At 33.7% G+C, this 23,085-nt stretch overlaps 2 protein-coding genes across 4 annotated transcripts in view; both read left to right on the top strand.

Moving 5' to 3' along the window:
- il17rd (interleukin 17 receptor D) overlaps positions 1 to 3,800 on the top strand; it is a 35,899-nt gene extending 32,099 nt beyond the window's left edge. Inside the window, exons 14-16 of the mRNA XM_087800081.1 lie at positions 26 to 478; positions 542 to 801; positions 3,059 to 3,800. Coding sequence (XP_087656207.1) covers positions 26 to 478; positions 542 to 801; positions 3,059 to 3,168 — 823 coding nt within the window. The 3' untranslated portion in view covers positions 3,169 to 3,800. The remainder of the gene's footprint in view (positions 1 to 25; positions 479 to 541; positions 802 to 3,058) is intronic.
- A 1,210-nt stretch (positions 3,801 to 5,010) lies between these two features.
- Positions 5,011 to 23,085, top strand: part of arhgef3 (Rho guanine nucleotide exchange factor 3) — a 27,324-nt gene continuing 9,249 nt past the window's right edge. For 2 of the 3 annotated variants that reach the window (XM_087800949.1, XM_087800947.1), the window contains exons 1-3: positions 5,011 to 5,214; positions 13,525 to 13,585; positions 18,101 to 18,163. In XM_087800949.1, the coding sequence (XP_087657075.1) occupies positions 5,177 to 5,214; positions 13,525 to 13,585; positions 18,101 to 18,163 (162 nt within the window). In that variant the 5' untranslated portion in view covers positions 5,011 to 5,176. The remainder of the gene's footprint in view (positions 5,215 to 13,524; positions 13,586 to 18,100; positions 18,164 to 23,085) is intronic. The other variant, XM_087800948.1, reaches the window with a different exon arrangement.

Below are 23,085 nucleotides of genomic sequence, written 5' to 3'. Positions count from 1 at the left end.
CGTGAGTGACGTCTGGTGTGTTCAGGCTGAAGCTCATGGATCAGCTCCCGCAGCTCTTCGGCCTCCTGCACGCGGGTCAGCCGGCGCTGCTGGACCGAGACTCGCAGCCGCTCAACGTCTCCAGGAGGAACTACTTCAGGAGCAAGTCCGGCCGCTCGCTCTACGTGGCCATCTGCAACATGCACCAGCACATCAGCCAGAACCCGGACTGGTTCGAGCGGCAGCTGGCTCCAGCGGGACCCTCCTCCTCCTCCTCCTCCTCCTCCTCGCCGGCCTGTCCTCCGGACCAGGACGCCTCCCCCGAACCCTCGTCCACGTCTCAGCCCGCGCCCACGGGTCTGGTTCTGAACGAGGTGGTGGTGAGGACGGCGCCGGAGAGTGGAGACCTGAGGAGGAACGTGATCCTTCTGGCTCCTGAATCCACTCCTGGTCTCGGACCCAGTCCCAGTTCTAGTCCGGTTCTGCCGCACCCGTCCAGGTAGAGACCGACTCACCGGTAATACAAATGCCTTTGGTTCTGACTTCTCACGTGGTGCCACAGATCCAGCTCGGGGTTGACCAGACTTCCTGAGGAAGAACCTTCATCTCCCTCCATCCTCCAGGAGGATCTTCGTCCTGCGGCCCTGCAGACGGAGGAAGCTCCTCTTGCTCCTCCGGACCTCCCGCCTCCTCGAGACTCGGGCATCTACGAGTCGTCAGTGCCGTCGTCAGAACTTTCCATCCCGCTCATGGAGGGTCTGTCCCAGGACCAGGCCGACTCCTCCTCCCTGGCCGGCAGCGAGTCGTCTTCGTCGGGCCTCGGTGAGAAACAACATGGATGTCCTTCGACGTCTTCTCAGTCAAGGTCACGAGTGACTGAGAAGATAATGTTTGGATGTTTTCAACTGAATCTAAAGAGTTTTGTGTTTAAAGATCAGTGATGTTTCATCAGAACTTTCTGGTCGATCCGAATCAAACACAAAGTTACTCGTGGATCTCATCTGACGTGATTCAAAACACACATTAAACATGTAAATCAACAGCTATAATAATAATAATTATTATAATCATTATTTTGAACACATTAATTATAATAATAATGTTATAAACATGCACAACAACAAAAATAATATTATCCACATACTTTCACAAGGATAATAAAAATAATGATAATTATATTCAACGTACACAACAACAACAACAATAATAATAACAACAACAATAATAATGTTATAAATATGCACAACACCAACAATAATAATGTTACTCTCTAAACATGCATAACAATGACAAGAAAAAAGAACGATAATAAAAATAATGTTATAAAAATTCACAACAATAATTATATTAAACACATACATTCACAACAGTAATAATAATAACTAAATTTAAGGCATAAACGTACAAAACAACATCAATAATATTAACAAAAATAATAATAATGTTACAAAAATGCACAACAATAATATTATTAAACACATACTTTCACAACAACAATAATAATAATGTTAATAGCATGCATAACAGGAATAATGATATTAAAGACATTCATTCACAACAGTTATAATAATAACTATATTTCAGGCATAAACGTACAAAACAACACCTAACGACAATAATAATTATGTTATAAAAATGCACAACAATAATATTATTAAACACATACTTTCACAACAACAATTATAATAACGACAATAATAATTATGTTATAAAAATGCACAACAATAATATTATTAAACACATACTTTCACAACAACAATTATAATAACGACAATAATCATAATGTTATAAAAATGCACAACAATAATATTATTAAACACATACTTTCACAACAACAATTATAATAACGACAATAATCATAATGTTATAAAAATGCACAACAATAATATTATTAAACACATACTTTCACAACAACAATTATAATAACGACAATAATCATAATGTTATAAAAATGCACAACAATAATATTATTAAACGCATACTTTCACAACAACAATTATAATAACGACAATAATCATAATGTTATAAAAATGCACAACAATAATATTATTAAACGCATACTTTCACAACAACAATTATAATAACGACAATAATAATAATGTTATAAAAATGCACAACAATAATATTATTAAACGCATACTTTCACAACAACAATTATAATAACGACAATAATAATAATGTTATAAAAATGCACAACAATAATATTATTAAACACATACTTTCACAACAACAATTATAATAACGACAATAATAATAATGTTATAAAAATGCACAACAATAATATTATTAAACACATACTTTCACAACAACAATTATAATAACGACAATAATCCTAATGTTATAAAAATGCACAACATTAATATTATTAAACACATACTTTCACAACAACAATTATAATAACGACAATAATCATAATGTTATAAAAATGCACAACAATAATATTATTAAACGCATACTTTCACAACAACAATTATAATAACGACAATAATAATAATGTTATAAAAATGCACAACAATAATATTATTAAACGCATACTTTCACAACAACAATTATAATAACGACAATAATAATAATGTTATAAAAATGCACAACAATAATATTATTAAACACATACTTTCACAACAACAATTATAATAACGACAATAATCATAATGTTATAAATATGCACAACATTAATAATTCTAACCAGAACAATAATAATGTCATACACAATAACAACAATAATTATAATGTTACTCTCATAAACATGCACAACAACAACAACAACAACAAAAATGAGACAAACTTAAATCTGCACAAAATCAAATCAAGCTTTATTGTTATTGTGTTGTTGACACAACTGTCGTTCAGTCAAGATGAGAAACTGTTGCTTCAAGATTCAATTAAAACACGAGTTCGAGACAAACATCCTCACTCAGTAAACACACACTTTGTTTTGTAGAAATTATATAATTACACTTTTGAAACAACATTAAATAAGCAGGTCAAATAATGAATAAATACATAAAATAAAAACAAATGGAACACAAGAGTTAAAGGTCGATTGAAATACTTTGATAACATGAAGTTTATCCTCCAGGTGACGAGGAGCCTCCCGCTGTCGTCACGCTGCGCTGCAGCGCCCCCACTGTCTGCAAGGCTGAACTGCACCACCATCACCATGACGCTCTGGAACCAGTGGCGTCTTAATATCTCCTTCTTGACGCTGACCTTTGACCTGCAGGTCACACTAATCAGGACTAACTGAAGACTTTATTCAAAGAACCACAGATTCAAACTGGACGTGGACAATGAAACGACAACACACACGCGTGTGTAGTCGTGACGACAAGAATATAAGTTTGTGGTTTTTATCTCGTTTCCGTCGCTGGAGCTCGGACTGACATGTAGGTCAAGGTTTACAACTCGACCTTTAATTCTTCTTCTGCTGGTGTGTGACGCGGCTTCGGTTCGAGTCTTCACTCGTCGTCTTTCAAACTCTCATTCCACAGGATTTTAAAGGGAAACGATACGAACGACATCAACGTTTCTTTTCAGTCGACTTTAAATCATCAAGATCCGACTCCAGAGTTCTCAGCTATTTATTCACTTTGTTCTAAAATATGTTTGTTCGACACTATCGTGGATCAACAGCAATACTTTTCATACCATGTTTGGAATTTTTTTGCATTTTATCAAAAGGAAAAAAAAAATGTAAATATTGCGTACATTATTTTTTTATATTGTTAAGTGTTTTTAGGAGATTTTTCTACATTTGTTTAATAGAAATGTACTGTTTTATAGTACTCTTGTGTAGGAGGTCAATAAACTCATCTAACTGAGCTTCTTCTCTTTCATCTCCTGCGATTAAAAGACAAACCATTATTCTGTTGTTGCTCGAGGGTCAGTGTGTGATGAACGACTTTAACTTTTATTTAAGGTGCATCTTAACTGTTGTTCTGTCAGCGACGTGAACACAAACAGGTTTTTTTATTGTTTTATATTGTTCAGTGACTCGCTGTGTAGTCGCTTCACACACACACACACACACACACACACACACACACACACACACGCACAAAGACGGGGAGAGTCGTGTACAAACTAGCAGGCATGTCTTTTGTGTGAGCGCCCTGGAGCATCAAGTTCTTAAACCAACAGTAGCTTCAAAAATCACAGAGCTTTCAACAGGGTTTCAGAATAATGGCTCAGTTTATTGACTCGGTTTAATATCATTAGTATACGTGTAATTACAATAATAATAAACGTTGTGTTGGCCAAAAAAACAACCACACATTTTTCAATAAAAATATCGTTTTTTATAAATACATTGTTTACTACTTACTCGAAAAGTGAACAAAATTGACTATCACTCACACTATATCTATCTATTCAATTAAATTTAAATGAAGTATTATTAATATACTAGATGTAGATTCAATACATTGTGATTATATTGAGAAAATGTAGGAGTTGATATTACTTTCAAATGTTATGTTTCTTACTAATTTTATAATAAATCAATATAAAAGTAGTTATGAGAAGCAGCATTACGAGAACAAATTCAACATGAGGTACCAAAGCATTAATATGAAATAAAATACGGTTAAAAAGGTCAAAATATTAATAAAAAAGATGTTATAAAGGAGGTAAATTAATCCATTTTAAATATTAGGCTAATGCTAATTAATACAAATATTAAATATTATTTGTAATTATTATTAAAGGTGGAATTCGTCAATTGTTTTCTTTTAAATGGGGAAGAAATGTTAAATATTCAACTAAAATCTGTCTTTTTAGAAATAACCATTACTTACTTTTTTTCTGACGAGATATAACATTTTCTGATTCTGATAAATAAAACAAAATGGTTGCATAGTAACATTAGTTGATTTAAAAGGGTAATATTTATCAACTGTATACCTAAAACAGAAAGTAAAACAAATCGTATTAATACGAACGAAAAGAAACACTTTAAACCAGATGTTCTTTATGAGGCTCTTATTTTGGAAGATTCCACCGGAAGTCGTCGACCTCGCTTGACGTCTCGTTCAAACATCTTCACGCGAATCAAAGCTTCTCAGTCTGAGCGTCAAACTGTTGCAGAAGAATCTCGAGTTATTTTCTTTTCTTTTATCCACTGGAACAAGTTCTGGTTCTGGTTCTGGTCCTCGTGGTTCTGATCCGACGGGGGCTCGCGCGGAGGTTCTGAGGTCACATGCAGACAGGTGAGGATGGACTCGAGCCCCGATCCAGGTGAGACGACACCGAACTTTCTTCGTCACAACTTGAAGTGAAACTAAGATTATTTTTGAGAAAAGATAAAAAAAAACACAACTGGGTGTGTTTGAGTCACGTGTGAAGAATGTGGATCAACATGAATCACGTTTTTACAGAGAAAGGAGCTTTTAGTGAAATAAAAATGTAGAAAAATGAGGTTAAATGAGTTTTAATGTGAGTCACAAACCCGCCTGACTCGAACACTACACACTTGTGTGTGTCCACAGTGTTGTGTGTCTGTCCTCGGGTAGTTACACACATATATATTTAAATAAACAACGCTTTGTCAGTGTTAGCTCACATGCTTGTAGCATGAATGTTAGCTAACATGCTTGTAGCATAAAGTTAGCATTTCTTAAAACACACAAGTTGTTGTTTTTATGAATAAATGAAGATTATTTCATTCATTAGCTCAGTGAGGGACAGAGAGGAGGGACACCCTGGAAAGCTCAGGCCCAGCATCGACTACGATCGCATACCTTAAATATTTGTGTACATGACGCGTATGTTGTATAAATATTTGTACTATGCTACACTTTCATAGCATGTTAGCTTCACATGTTTAATACTTGAATGAATTAGTGTTAAAAAAACATGATTTCAACTAATAAAAATACATTTAAATAACTTTTAAATAAATCTTCAGCTCATGTCAGTTCAAATGAATTGGCTTGAGATACAAGATCATTACGCGTTTAATAAACGTGTAATAATTTAATTTATGCCATAAACTACATTAAATCACAAGTGTTTATTACATTCAAAATAATACTATTGTTGTTCATGTCATTCATGTTTTTTTTTGGTCATTTTTATTAAAAAACTGACAAACTATTGAGATTATTTTTGATTTTTAAATCTGAATGAACCTCTCAATTTAAATCACAGGAATAAAATACATCTTTATGGTCAGATGATAAATACTGTTGTTTTTATGCTGTTGTTAGTATTTTATTTATTTCAGTGTAGAAACTTGACTTGATAGAGTAGTAACAAGTATATATGTGTAGTATTGTCCAGTACTTGACTCTGGTGTTGTGATAGTGTAGTAACAAGGATATATGTGTAGTATTGTCCAGTACTTGACTCTGGTGTTGTGATAGTGTAGTAACAAGGATATATGTGTAGTATTGTCCAGTACTTGACTCTGGTGTTGTGATAGTGTAGTAACAAGTATATATGTGTAGTATTGTCCAGTACTTGACTCTGGTCTTGTGATAGAGTAGTAACAAGTATATATGTGTAGTATTGTCGAGTACTTGACTCTGGTGTTGTGATAGTGTAGTAACAAGGATATATGTGTAGTATTGTCCAGTACTTGACTCTGGTGTTGTGATAGTGTAGTAACAAGTATATATGTGTAGTATTGTCCAGTACTTGACTCTGGTGTTGTGATAGTGTAGTAACAAGGATATATGTGTAGTATTGTCCAGTACTTGACTCTGGTGTTGTGATAGTGTAGTAACAAGTATATATGTGTAGTATTGTCCAGTACTTGACTCTGGTCTTGTGATAGAGTAGTAACAAGTATATATGTGTAGTATTGTCGAGTACTTGACTCTGGTGTTGTGATAGTGTAGTAACAAGGATATATGTGTAGTATTGTCCAGTACTTGACTCTGGTGTTGTGATAGTGTAGTAACAAGTATATATGTGTAGTATTGTCCAGTACTTGACTCTGGTGTTGTGATAGTGTAGTAACAAGTATATATGTGTAGTATTGTCCAGTACTTGACTCTGGTGTTGTGATAGTGTAGTAACAAGTATATATGTGTAGTATTGTCGAGTACTTGACTCTGGTGTTGTGATAGTGTAGTAACAAGGATATATGTGTAGTATTGTCCAGTACTTGACTCTGGTGTTGTGATAGTGTAGTAACAAGGATATATGTGTAGTATTGTCCAGTACTTGACTCTGTTGTTGTGATAGTGTAGTAACAAGTATATATGTGTAGTATTGTTGTTAGTATTTTTATTTATTTCAGTGTAGAAACTTGACGTTAAGTACGTGTGGACGTCATTCATGTAATGGTTCCTAGTTACAACTAACATTTTACTAGTAATACTCGTCACTCGTTACGATATTTTCCCTGTGTGTCACGACCCTCCGGACCATCAAGCGTCCGAAAGGTTTTCAGGCGGAATTCCGCCGCCCGGCCGGATCAGCTCCTGTGAGCGGCTCAGGATAATCGGAGGGAAATGAACGGCTGGTATGTGAGAAGAACTTTGAAGCTGGACTGTGATCCACAGAGGAGTGAGGATCGTTCTGCTCACATGAAGCTGCTTTCATGTCGTTTTCTTCAAACAACCTTTTAAATGATCTGAAGACTGGAGTTCTGATGGCGGTTCAGGAATTCTGCTCCGTCTGCTCCGTCAGGTTTAATCCTCACAAGGAATAATGAAGAGTTTGACAAGATTCAATGGTGACCGTGTTTCTGCAGCTCCATCGCTGACCTGTGGGGGGCGATAGTGTAGCGTCACTGTATCGGAATATGTGAATATCCGCGATAAGAAGTAGTATTTAATCCCAGCTCCAGATTTGACTTGTCGTGGTTGTGTCCATGAGCAAGACACTTACTCCTGCGTCGCAGCCTACTGCCATCAGTGCATGTGAGTATTTAGGGGTTTGTATTGTGAAGAATATGTTGATACGATACATATCACGATACAGTGACAACAATACGATATATAGTGATACAGTAGTAACAAGTATATATGTGTAGTATTGTCCAGTACTTGACTCTGCTGTTGTGATAGTGTAGTAACAAGTATATACAGTATGTGTAGTATTATCCAGTACTTGACTCTGGTGTTGTGATAGTGTAGTAACAAGTATATATGTGTAGTATTATCCAGTACTTGACTCTGGTGTTGTGATAGTGTAGTAACAAGTATATATGTGTAGTATTGTCCAGTACTTGACTCTTGTGTTGTGATAGTGTAGTAACAAGTATATATGTGTAGTATTGTCCAGTACTTGACTCTGGTGTTGTGATAGTGTAGTAACAAGTATATATGTGTAGTATTGTCCAGTACTTGACTCTGGTGTTGTAGTATTTACAGACCACATGACTCTTGACGAAGTCGTAACTGGTTTCATTTGTTTTTCAAACCAAAATATGTCCAAACATCAGCTTTAAAAGCTGCTGGAGACAATGTATCCTCTCGTCCTCAGTAATCGCCCAGGTCTCAAAAGATTTCATTTTCCTTCAGCTGCAGAGGATGTAATGCTGCCATCTCTCTGAATGCAACACAAAAATGAATAAACTCTGTGGCTATTTAACTGTAAATTGGAAATAAAAAATCGAATTATTTAGTTTTACACAACTTATTGAAACTTAAAGCATAAAATAATTATGATAACAATCAAATATGATTTGAAAGCCCCATAATCATTAGATAAATAAGATAAAGATTATTAATCGATACTGTTGAAGATCAATACAGTTTAAAAACATGTTGACGTTCAAGTGATTCATATTTTCTTACACTTTAAACTCTATGCTACGACACATTGATAACACACATATTCACATTGATAACACACATATTCATATTGATAACACACATATTCACATTGATAACACACATATTCATATTGATAACACACATATTCATATTGATAACACACATATTCATATTGATAACACACATATTCAAATTGATAACACACATATTCATATTGATAACACACATAATCATATTGATAACACACATAATCATATTGATAACACACATATTCATATTGGTAACACACATAATCATATTGATAACACACATATTCATATTGATAACACACATAATCATATTGATAACACACATATTCACATTGATAACACACATATTCATATTGATAACACACATATTCATATTGATAACATACATAATCATATTGATAACACACATATTCACATTGATAACACACATATTCATATTGATAACACACATATTCATATTGATAACACACATATTCACATTGATAACACACATATTCATATTGATAACACACATATTCATATTGATTACACACATATTCAAATTGATAACACACATATTCATATTGATAACACACATATTCATATTAATAACACACATATTCATATTGATAACACACATATTCACATTGATAACACACATATTCATATTGATTACACACATAATCATATTGATAACACACATAATCATATTGATAACACACATATTCGTATTAATAACACACATATTCATATTGATAACACACATATTCACATTGATAACACACATATTCATATTGATAACACACATATTCATATTGATAACGCACATATTCACATTGATAACACACATATTAATATTGATAACACACATATTCATATTGATAACACACATATTCACATTAATAACACACATATTCATATTGATAACACACATATTCATATTCACATTGATAACACAAATATTCATATTGATAACGCACATATTCAAATTGATAACACACATATTCATATTGATAACACACATATTCACATTGATAACACACATATTCACATTGATAACACACATATTCATATTGATAACACACATATTCACATTGATAACACACATATTCATATTGATAACACACATATTCACATTGATAACACACATATTCATATTGATAACACACATATTCATATTGATAACACACATATTCACATTGATAACACACATATTCACATTGATAACACACATATTCATATTGATAACACACATATTCATATTCACATTGATAACACACATATTCACATTGATAACACACATCTTCACATTGATAACACACATATTCACATTGATAACACACATATTCATATTGATAACACACATATTCACATTGATAACACACATATTCATATTGATAACACACATATTCATATTGATAACACACATATTCACATTGATAACACACATATTCACATTGATAACACACATATTCATATTGATAACACACATATTCATATTCACATTGATAACACACATATTCACATTGATAACACACATATTCACATTGATAACACACATATTCATATTGATAACACACATATTCTAATTGATAACACACATATTCACATTGATAACACACATATTCATATTGATAACACACATATTCATATTGATAACACACATATTTACATTGATAACACACATATTCACATTGATAACACACATATTCACATTGATAACACACATATTCATATTGATAACACACATATTCACATTGATAACACACATATTCATATTGATAACACACATATTCACATTGATAACACACATATTCACATTGATAACACACATAATCATATTGATAACACACATATTCATATTGATAACACACATATTCACATTGATAACACACATATTCACATTGATAACACACATATTCACATTGATAACACACATATTCACATTGATAACACACATATTCATATTGATAACACACATATTCACATTGATAACACACATATTCATATTGATAACACACATATTCACATTGATAACACACATATTCACATTGATAACACACATAATCATATTGATAACACACATATTCATATTGATAACACACATATTCACATTGATAACACACATATTCACATTGATAACACACATAATCATATTGATAACACACATATTCATATTGATAACACACATATTCACATTGATAACACACATATTCACATTGATAACACACATAATCATATTGATAACACACATATTCATATTGATAACACACATATTCACATTGATAACACACATATTCACATTGATAACACACATAATGATATTGATAACACACATATTCATATTGATAACACACATATTCACATTGATAACATATAAATAAACACCTATTGAAGCTCAAATGATTAAAATGATTAGAAAACACTAATACAGTTAAAAGACCCTGAATTTAAAAAAAATGATAAATGTTTTCACTTCTTAAATAATGTTGTGATAAATTAAATAAAAATATATTTTTCTGCAATAGTACATTATATTCATGCATGTTGTGTTTTTCTTGTGAAGCAAATATTGTTTCTTGTTAGTGCATCCACACACATACATCCACACATGCACATACACACATATACGTGCACGCACAAACGCACATACATACATACACACACAGACAGACACACGCATGCATGCACACACAAATGCACATACACACACATACGCACACACACAAGTGCATGCACACACACACACACTTACACACACACACTCTTTGGTTGCTAAATGCTCATGTTCGTGTACAAAGTTCCTTCAACTGTGTGTCGCGGGGGCAGCACTCTCAGATAAGAAGTCTTTCCTCTACGAAGATGCATCAAAGAGTTTTCCTCAGACGTGAATCTGTTATGAAATCAAACTCTGATAGACGAGTATGTCGACTGGAATGTTGTCGTGCTGGACATCTTTTCTGGTGTGTGTGTGTGTGTGTGTGTGTGTGTGTGTGTGTGTGTGTGTGTGTGTGTGTGTGTGTGTGTGTGTGTGTGTGTGTGTGTGTGTGTGTGTCTGTAATCACGGCATCTCCAGCTACAGTATGTTGCACTGCTGGTTTCTGCGGGTGTGTGTCTTTGTGTGTGTGTGATTATGGGGATGGAATGGGTGTGTGTCGTTTGTTTTCATTCAAACATCGTGACGTCTCACACGTTCGCTGGGAAAGTAAAGGATGATGAAGACTTGATTATACTATGAATCAAATTGATTTTATTGTTGTAATAAACACTTTTCTAATCAATATCTTTCAAACAATTTAAACACAATGTATATCATGTTATCAGAGTAATAACAAATGTATTGTTGCAAAAACAACGCAGGGCTAATGCTAATTTTAGCTTACACAAGCTAGTGCTAATGTTAGCTTACACAATCTAACGACAATTTAATCACACAAGCTAACGATAATGTTAGCTGAAATGATCCAATGTTATTTGTATCTAACAGCAGCTAATGCTAATTGTAGCTTACACAAGCTAACGCTAATGTTGGCTTACACAAGTGAACGCAAATTGTAGCTTACACAAGCTAACACCAATTATATCTTACACAAGCTAACGTTAATTGTATCTTACACAAGCTAACGCTAATTGTATCTTACACAAGCTAATCTTAATTGTAGCTTACACAAGCTAACGCTAATGTTAGCTAACACAATCGAACGCAAATTGTAGCTTACACAAGCTAACGCCAATTGTATCTTACACAAGCTAACGCTAATGTTATCTTACACAAGCTAACATTAATTGTAGCTTACACAAGCTAATGCTAATTGTAGCTTACACAAGCTAACGCTAATTGTGTTTTACACACGCTAATGCTAATTGTATCTTACACAAGCTAATGCTAATTGTATCTTACGCAAGCTAACGCTAATTTTGTGTGATGTTGACACAACAATAATGAAATGAATCGAATTAAATACACAGTAATATATCAATTAAATACATTTAAATCAGGTATTTGTTAATCTATAGTAGTATTTGAGGCAATATGTAAATCTAAAAAAACTATTAAATATGTGAGATAGTTATAAAAGAGTTGAGAACAAAGAGAATGTCAAGAATCAAGTGAGGAAACATTCTGGACGACTTGTTTTCACAGGTTGTCGTGGAGACGTAGATTAAGGTTCTGGGATGTAGATTACGTGAGTGTGACTCATACGTTCCTGGGAGTTGTACTGTTGATCCAAACTGTTTCCCATTAACACACACAACGTTTGATACACACAACTTCTGCAACACACACAGCCAGAGAAGATTCTCATCCACACATGAAGTTCTGTAGCGACTCACGATCTTTGTGAGTGATGTCATCAAACTAGTCACATGATTCTTGTTCATTTTCTCCTCTTTTTCAGTTATTAAAACACTTTTTTTCAACTTTATTGACACGACACGGTCACAGAAGACGATGTTTGTGAAGGTCCAGCTATGATTGGCTGCTTTCTGAGTCACTAAAAGATTGGATTGGATCAGCCGTGTGTCAATCAAAACAGCTGATTTGAGTCATCGGAGTCAAGTCAAAAATGTTGTTGTGGTGTATTTACTCATGAAGGTAGAAAATATATATTTTATTTTGAACTACATTATTTTGATTTGATCGTTTTAAAAGTAACACCTCCAGTGTCACCAGGAGCCACGAGGGGGCGCCCTCGACACTGAAATAGCTCAGTTTCATTGATTTAACTTCAGAACAAAAGTTTGTGAAAAACATCCTCCAGAAAGTACGAGTCACTGATGTTTATTGATTAAAATTGTTCTTCCTTCAGGTCGAGGCTGCAGAAGAAAACCTTCACGCTTCCCTCTTCTAACAGCTGGTCCATCAGAGGGGTGAGTCTTCATCCCTCGTTCATTGATCCTTCCATCTGCTGACGTCCTCCATCTCTCTTCATCTTCATCATAATGTCTAATCTAACCTGTGTGTTTTCTCAGGGTAAAAAAAAATACAATATTGTTAAAGTACAAATACAAATATAAAATATTGATAAGATATAAAAATACAATATTGTTAAAGTACAAATATAAAAATACAATCTTTATAAAGTACAAAATATAAAAAAATAATCTTGTTAAAATAAAAAATATATAAATACAATCTTGATAAAGTACAAAATATATATAAAAAAAATATTTTTAAAATAAAAAATATATATATTACAATCTTGATTAAGTACAAAACAGAAAAATACAATCTTGTTAAAGTACAAAATAGAAAAGTACTATCTCAATGAAATACAAAAACAGCCCTTTGTTAAAATACAACATATAAAAATAAAATTTTGATAACATGCGAAAATAAAATACAATAATACAAAAAAAAACAGGATATAAAATACATTCTTGATAATATACAAATATTAAATCTTCATAATATACAAAAATAAATCTTGATAAAATATGAAACTATGAAAAAATACAAAATACAATCTAGATAAATAGCTATTAAACACGTCTTCAAATGTACAAATATAACAAGATTTAAAAAAATCTCTCTCTGTGATAAATAATTTCCTCCCTCTTTCGCCCTCGTTTCTTCTTTTCTGTCATTCTTCCCACGTTTGAGATTAATCTTCGACACCTTAACTTTTCTTCCTCTTCTTCCTCCATCTCTTTGCGCTCCATCACCCGCTCACTCATCTTTTCCCTCCCGATCCACGACATCTTCTTCGAGTCTGAGGCGGTGGTGGATCCGAGCGACTCGTCTCGGGGTCTCCCGTCGCTGCTATTTTTAGAGCCGGCTTGTTTCCCGACGCTCTCGTCACGTCCTGTTTGTCCAGCGGGAACTGAGTGGACACACAATGAGGAGGTTCCTGAGGTTCCTGAGGGTCTGCAGATCCGCTCGGAGCGGGAGAAGCGAGGGATGAACGAGTGGTAGCTGGAGGATGAGAGAGTAGATGTGAGGTGGAGAAGTGTCTTAGATCTGAGCTCAAACATCTGGATGATGGGCTGCTGCCTGCTGGTCTACTACCTGGTGAGTCCGTGATCCAGGTCTTTGTCGTCTGGGATTATGTTCTTGTCGACTCATTGAGTTTGAAATTGTCGTCCTGCTGTTTGAAAACTTGTAACAGTGCTTGTGCGACGTCTCAGTGAAGAGTTTGAGGAGGGACGGAGAGAATAAATGATCTATTAAAACTTGTAAATACAAGTTACTTACTGACTAACCTAGTACTTGAAAGGATGACATTTGATCGTTAAATTGTTTTTTTGTTCGCGTCGCTGGTTAAAGATGTTTGTCTGTTGGCTCCACACAGTGAGGTTGTGAAGGGAGTCCCCGAGTTAAAGGTTGTATAATATCCAGGCGACACAATAGAGAACAAACAAACATCTTCCTCCCATTGTTATCTTCCCTGACTCGTCTGTTTGTCTCCACGACGTCTCCTAATCTGCACATCTTGTCATCTGTCTTATCTCGTCCACTCCCATTGGAATCGTTTATCTTCAAGTTTTGACTCTTCTGCGCACTTTATTGTACAACTTCCTGTTGTTTATCACAGTGTGAAGTAACCAACCATACATTTTAAAGACAAAACTATGTATTTCCTGTAAATCATCTATGAAATAAAGAGAAAAAAGTACTTTTGTCAAACAGAAACAGCAACGAAACGAGCTAGTACTTATTTTAAGTGTCATTTTTGTTTCGAAAAAGTGTCATTTTTGCAGTGTTTTGAGTTATTATTTTAGTATTTAATTGGTTTTTGACTGTAAATATAAAGACGTTCTCAAGATTGAAGTGATTTAAGCAGAAATATGTCGGTATAATTGATTCATATTTGTTAAATGGTTGGTTTTACTTCAACATAAAATGATCCTTCATGACTCGTATGGTAGAAGTTGTCGAAGCAGAAACTGACACAAACTTACCTTAAACACCATTTTCTGAACAAATGTTGGCTTTTCCTTGATTCTCTGAGACTCCTGTGTTGTTCTCGGTGTTATCTTGATCTTTTAAGTATATGTTTTATTGAGTATTGTTTTGATTGTTTTAGCGTTTTGTGACCCTGGTTTGGAAAAGCGCTCTATAAATAAAAATTACTTACTTACTTACAGGCTCCATGACTCTGCAGTTACACGGTTTTGACACTGGGGGGAGCCGGAAACAAAGTTTTGAATCTAGCGTGTTGTTCCTTTAATAAAGTTTGACAGCTCCCATCATCTTATCATTGTAATCTAAATTGTTTGTTCAGATTTTGTGTTGAATTTCTTTTTTTTTTCAATACTTTAATAGACTTTTATTTATTTAATTTAATTTAATTTATTCACAACTTAATGTTTTTTGTATAAAAGTAAATCAGTGTCATCAATAAATTGAAGTTTTGAATGAAATTTCAAATGTTGGACGTTGTTATTTTAAAGGTTTTTAATTTAATTAAATAAATAAAATTAAATCTGCATTTATATTAAAATGCGGATTTGTTTTATTGAATACTTTAATTAAATAATGAAAGGCTGTATTATTTTTATTATTAATTTCTTAAACCAACATTTTATATTAATTATTTAAAGATTTTTAATTAAAAAATGTATTTTGAATGATCAGAATAATCAAACTCAATGTGAAAAAATAGAAATAATGTATTTTATTTATTTAAAAAAACGAATAATTGAACACTTAAAAAACAACATTTTAATAAACAAATTCAATATTTGAATGATAAATTGAACTATAACTATATTTGTGGTTGTTTTCCCGACTTCTGTCCAATCAACTGCCACTTGTGTTTAAAAAAACAAACATTTTACAGCAATGATTTCCTCTCGTCTATTTCTTATCCTGCGTCTTGACTCTTTTCCTTCCTCCCTTCTTCCCTCTCGCATGTGTTGTTCTATTGTTTTCTCTGCTGCTGCTCAGACATATGAGTTTGTCCTCCGTGACCTCAGCGCTCACGTGTGTGTTTGTGTCGCGTGTTTGTGTTGCTTCTTGCCACACGTTTGACTCTACGCTTGATTTCAATCAAGTTTTACTAAACCAGAATATTGAGGTCAAAAATCTGTAGATTTAAATCTGATTTGATAGTTTTGAGCTTGAGTTTGGAAGCTGTGAGTAAAGATATCAGAGCATAAAGTCGTGAGTGACACACACACACACACACACACACACACACACACACACACACACACACACACACACACACACACACTGACAGGACACGCGGGCGGAGGAAAACAGAAACAATAGAGAAGGAGTAACGTGCCGACCAATGACAGTTTTCCTGTGGTTATTGTTGCCATGGCAGCAAACAGGAAGTGTGGAACCCTCGCACCTGAGCAGCTTCCTGTCTAGCTACTGATGGTTTAGATGTTTACCACAGAACAAGTCCACGTCCGGACGATTAACTTCTGCCGTCTTCATTGATACTTTTTACATTCTGTGTGAGCATTTGTGTTGAGGATCTTTGTGAAAGTTCATGTGTGTTTATATGTGTCGTTTTAATTTGAAAGAGTAGATGCTTTTATTTTGGTGAACATCTATGAAGGTCCTTTAGAGGTTTATGTTGTGGTATTTGTCGGTGAAAAGTAACTGTCTGTTGAATTATGTTTTTTTAATATTTAACGTTGTTTACTTATTTTTGTGCTTCTAGTTGAAATGTGTGTATATTGTGTTAATAATTAACATTATTAAAACTATTAAACTGATACTAAACCAACACACATTTTAATCTGTTTTCATGACTAATTAAACTCTAAATATAACTTGTTATGTTTTTAATGTCATTTTTCTTTCTTCTTCTTCTAAAGAACATTTAGATAATATTGACATGTTTGGTTCATAGTTTTTTTTTAATTATTTATTTTAAATCTATTTAAATAAAATGTATTATTCACCCTAATTGATGGCATTCGGCCTTGTTTTAGTTTTTTTTTAATTTTCTTTAAGTGCCTTTTTCAATTTAAGACAAGACAATCAGTCTAATATAAAGTCATAATATGTATTTAATATTAGTTTAGCATTTACATGTGTTTTTTTGTTTTCTAATTTCAATATTTTTATTTTTTACTCTTTGAATTACAATTTAAATATGTTGACAACATAATACAAAGAATTATCAGGATTCAAATGTCAAAACTCTGTGTAGAAAAAAAAACATTCATTTTGAAATGTTGAATATCTTTTAATTATTAAATAAAAACAAAATTCAAACATAAAGAAATTATTTCAAAACAATAATTTATTACTTAAAAACAACATTAAAAAAACAGACATTCAAAGTTTGAACTTTTGACATGTTGAACATAATCATTGAATATTCTGATGTACTGATGTACTTCCATAGTTTGACCGTGAGCTTCTGTTGTTGTGGTGTGTGTTTGTGTATTTGTGTGTTGACCTGATGGTTTGTGTTGCAGAAGAAGCGGAAGCAGGCGGATCGAGATGCCGACTCTCTCAGTCTCTGCGGTCTGGACATCAACGTAAGTTTGAGTTTAAACGTGTTCAAACTCACACGGATCACACTGACGTCACCAGGAAAATATCGATATATATAATGATACATTCACGATACTGTATCGATGTTCAATAATATATAAAAAAAACAACAACTTTGAAGTAACATTTTATTAAGTTCATTTAGGGTTTCATTCAATGTTTTATTTTACAATTCACACTCAAATATTCACGGCGTTTATTCATTTGTGTGCTGCGACATTCGTCATTTCCTCCGCAGTAACAACAAGTAACAAGAAAACCGTTAAAACAAAGTTTAAAGTTAAATTAAACTCTGACAGCTGGATATTACATGTTGCTCCAGGTTGTTTGTTAATGATCTTTATTGTTAGTATAAGTTTATTTGTATTCCTACAAACACGTTCACATTTGATTAGAGAAGTATTTGATAATTTCTTTGTAGTAAAATCCAGAAAAAAGGCTTGTTTCTCTAAAATAAACAATATATCGATGTTCCTACAGTATCACGATGGTAATATATTGTATCGTCACACGTGTATCGTGGTCGTGTCGCCAGATTCTTACAATCCACAGTAACATCACTGTGCTGTAGATTCTTCTGTCTAAACTGAACGATGGCTTTGACTGTGAGGAGACACTCGGACTGAGAACCCATTTGACCTCCATGATGTTCTTCCTGTGACAGTCCTGAGCGCATGAGGAAGAAACTCTGAATCATCTTCTCTTGTGTTTACTTCTCTTTCACATCAGCCTGAGCAGCATGAGATAAGATAAGATGTTTCTTATTAGTCCCACAGTGAGTGTATGTTTGGGTTGTCACAGCAACAAGTTCAAATATTTAAAAAAACATAAAGAAAAAACAGTATTAGTGCAAAATACCTCTAAATAAATACAGAATCCAGACCTGCTAATGTTACTGTTGGTATAAACAAAGACACAAATATATCATCTTTGTGTCTTCAGAAGTTAAAATGGAGTTTGTTGTGAACTAGAACGATCTCTGTTGTGCAGAGAAACAAAACACGTTTAGATCTCTTGTCTCCAGTTTAACGACCGGTCACTGGTTTCTATACGAGGATCATTTGTTTTACAGAACACGTGTCAAACTCATTTCATTCTTCACAGACCTCCAATGACAGGAAAACTTGGAGAAGAAAAAACACAAAAACATAACATAGATTTTCAGAAAGAAAAGACAAAAATCACACCTGACTACTTCTTCCTGCTGTAGACACTTTAGTACAATTTACTGCTAACATAGAATCAGTTTGACACTCAAATCACATGAAATCACATCATAACATCGCTAACGTTAAAACGAAACACCAGCTTTCGTTGACGCTACATATTACGCCGTAACATTATTTCATCTTAAATAAAAGTCGGCGCATGTCGTCTGTATCGTGACAAAGCAACTTAACCAACGATCGAAAATACACTTTGAAGCTCAATGCTGGACCCGCCGCTGAAGATCGTAAAATATAAACATGTATAAAATGACGTTAAACTAAGACAACTGCATGGTTTTCGTAATTCTGACGTCTCTATAAACAAAGTAAGCTCAGGGTTTTACTGGTTTTCGCCGCCATTGATTTCAGTCTTGATGCACAAGGCATTCTGAGATACCACTTACTACCAAAGAAGGTCCAGTGCTGTGTCTCAAATCGCACACTTGTGTACTTAAACTTAGTATTTTAAGTGCATGAGTGCGTCTCAATGCTTAGTATGTGAAATGTAGTGCTCCATACACACTCAATTGTACTAAAACGCCCACAAAACTGAGTATGAATCGATGGACACTTTCTACACTATCCAACATCCATATATATATATATATATATATGCATATACTTACAGGTATATTTTCAGCAGCAGTAGGAGGATGACACGTCTTCGCTGCTGATAATGGCGTAAATATTTTACCAAACGTGCTGCCAGCAGGTGGCGCTAGTGTTCTACAGCTGTTTGAAATCATCCTTAAATAGTAGTAGAAGAAGAAGCTGTCGCGTCAAGTGTGTAGCAGCAGTGTTTTATTAGAGACATACTATCTGTGGAGGATTAGTTACTAGTTAGTACGTACACTATCCAGATGATACTAACTTCTAGTGTACTAAGAGAAGTATGTGATTTAAGACACAGCACTGGATAATCTGAAAACTAAGGAAGCTACAATCCTTGAACTGGTTTATGGACGACACTGATGATGAGACAACCTAAGACTAGAACTGTTATCAGGACCGTTTCCTGACCACTAGACCTTCAGATCAGTGATGGATGAGGATCGACTCGAGCTGGAGACACGAGGCAGCCTGAAGGTTCGACTCCTCCAGTATTTATAGACCTGCCTTTTCCTTCCCGGGCGTATCTGACTGGAACCGCAGGAAGTCAAAGTCACGTATGACCAACATGGTCACGCGTGATCAGGTCCCTGAGATGAGACTTGGATGATGGTAAACGTGGAGCGTGACACAGTCAAAGACTAGGACACGTCGATCACGACTCACAGCTGCTGCAGCGTCAATACTTTGTATCGGTTCATTAAGGTCTGACGCTGGATCATTGATCTGCTCGTCAATGACAGCAGGGATTAGAAAAGTCATGTCGCACGGACCTTATCAAGGGTTTAATATTCCAGTTAATGATGTTAAAGTGTTTTTAAATCTTTTTAAGTCTTATATTCTTTAGAGAAACGTCTACATTTTCATACGGAGGAAACAAGAATGAATCAGATTCGTCCGAGTATAAAACTGATCGTCGGGAAATATTGATTACAGATAGTTTGAATAATATAACTTCTGCTATTATTATTATTCCTTTTTTAATTAAATGCATCTTATTATTTATGTGTTATTCATTATTAATGTATATGCCATTTAATGCTAATATAACCTATTTTAATTGATTGTATTTTATATTATTAATATCTCTTTTTTATTTCATTCATATAATCTTGTTTTTTTGTTATTCTGTAAAACCACCACAACAAACACCAGCAATAGAATCTGATTCTGATTGTAATTTAATTCTACTAATACCTTTGTCAATATAATTATTAATAATTAATTAAAAAAACAAATTAAATAAAAAACAAAATCATTAATATTCATAGGCTGTTACAATCACAGTTATATTTCAAATACAGGTGTGTCGTGTGTTTTTAAGACATTAAAACATTTAGAAAACAAATTAAATAAAAAAAGAATATGTACATGAAATAAAAACATTTGGTTATTAACTAATCAATTAAATAATAATTATAATAATAATAATAATGAAATTGTTCACAAGAGATGAAAAGAAAGTCATTATTAACCCCAGAAAAAGCAGGTTTAATAATTTAATTTCAAGAGATGATTCGTCTTTAAATTATCATCAGAACTAACATCAAATAGAGATTATTGATTTATTTTTGCTTCTAAATTAAATATAATATTAATAATTAAACTAACTTATTTTCAAATGTTTTTTCTTAATTAAATGTTGAATTAAAACCTAATTGTACATATTTGTACATACATTAATTCTACTTAAACATAAAATCTTCACATGTTTATTGATTTTAATCATTATTTAAAATATACTATGAATTACCTTCAACTTTATTTCATACTTCAATGTATAAGAAATAGTAAAACATCATCTGTTTTTTAAAGGACACTCACAGCAGTCTCAGTATATAACATATTTAGTTTAGTTATTATTTAAAATTATCTTTGTCTTTTGTAATTAAAAAAAACGTTTTTTTTAAATAAAAAAACATAAAGAGTTCCACTATTAATAAATCCAAAGAGAACTGTCCTTCACTAAAGGACAAATAGAAACTAATAAATGATTGTTTATGATCATTAAAAACGTGGATTATTTTATTATATCTCTACCAATCAGGGTCTACACAGCTGGACCAATCAGGAGGCAGTATTCAAGGGCTGGTGTGTATTTGTTGTGTATTTCACTCCAGCTGATCTAAATACACAACAAGTCTCTGATGAAGCGAAGCTCTATTCAAGAGTCACGAGTGTCTGTGAGTCAGACTGACGGAGCTTGAGTCAGTCAAAGATACAATGAGCCGTCAATCAAAGTGAGTCAGTGGGGCGAGGGAACTCTCTGTCGTCTCGGGTCAGAGGTCAAGTATGAGTCTGAAGTTGTTCAGTCTGTCCACAGGAAACGAGCAACAATGGTAGTTGTGTTCATTTATATCCTGATTTAAGTGTGTTTTTGTCCTTTTTATTACAGATATTTTTCTACAGTTATTGTATCAAACACACATTCTGACTTTTTCTCAGATTTTTATTTTTGTTTTATTAATGTTTAGGTTGTTGTGATGTGTGACTCTATTGTATTATCAGTGTGTGTTTGTACAACACTCTCTTTTACATATTGACATTAGAAAATGATCTTAAGCTCCGCCCACTAAACACTATGTTTTTCTGGAGATTAAATCTTGTTGACCATAACCACACCCACTCTGCTGTGATTGGTCAAGCATGGAGGTTTGTCTCCAAGGGACATGTTGTATAGACAAAGCGAGATCACAGCTGGCTGAAGGAGTGAAGCCATTATTAAGTCATAATGGACTCTCGTAACCTCTCGTTCGTCCAGATTTCAGAGCAACTTTATAAAGTAATAAATGTAAAACATGGTCATGATGAGAAGTTACTGCATCTTGGAGAACATTTACTACATGTCAGGAGAGTTATTACTTTGTCAAGAGTCATGTGGTCTGTAAATACTACAACACCAGAGTCAAGTACTGTACAATACTACACATATATACTTGTTACTAAAATATCACAACACCAGAGTCAAGTACTGGACAATACTACACATATATACTTGTTACTACACTATCACAACACCAGAGTCAAGTACTGGACAATACTACACATATAAACTTGTTACTACACTATCACAACACCAGAGTCAAGTA

The sequence above is a fragment of the Callionymus lyra genome, chromosome 10 (genome assembly GCF_982586985.1).
Source record: "Callionymus lyra chromosome 10, fCalLyr1.hap1.1, whole genome shotgun sequence".
In the NCBI taxonomy this organism is placed as follows: Eukaryota; Metazoa; Chordata; class Actinopteri; order Syngnathiformes; family Callionymidae; genus Callionymus; species Callionymus lyra.
The sequence above is the reverse complement of the archived record's forward strand: the minus strand, read 5'-3'. Positions and strand labels throughout refer to the sequence as shown.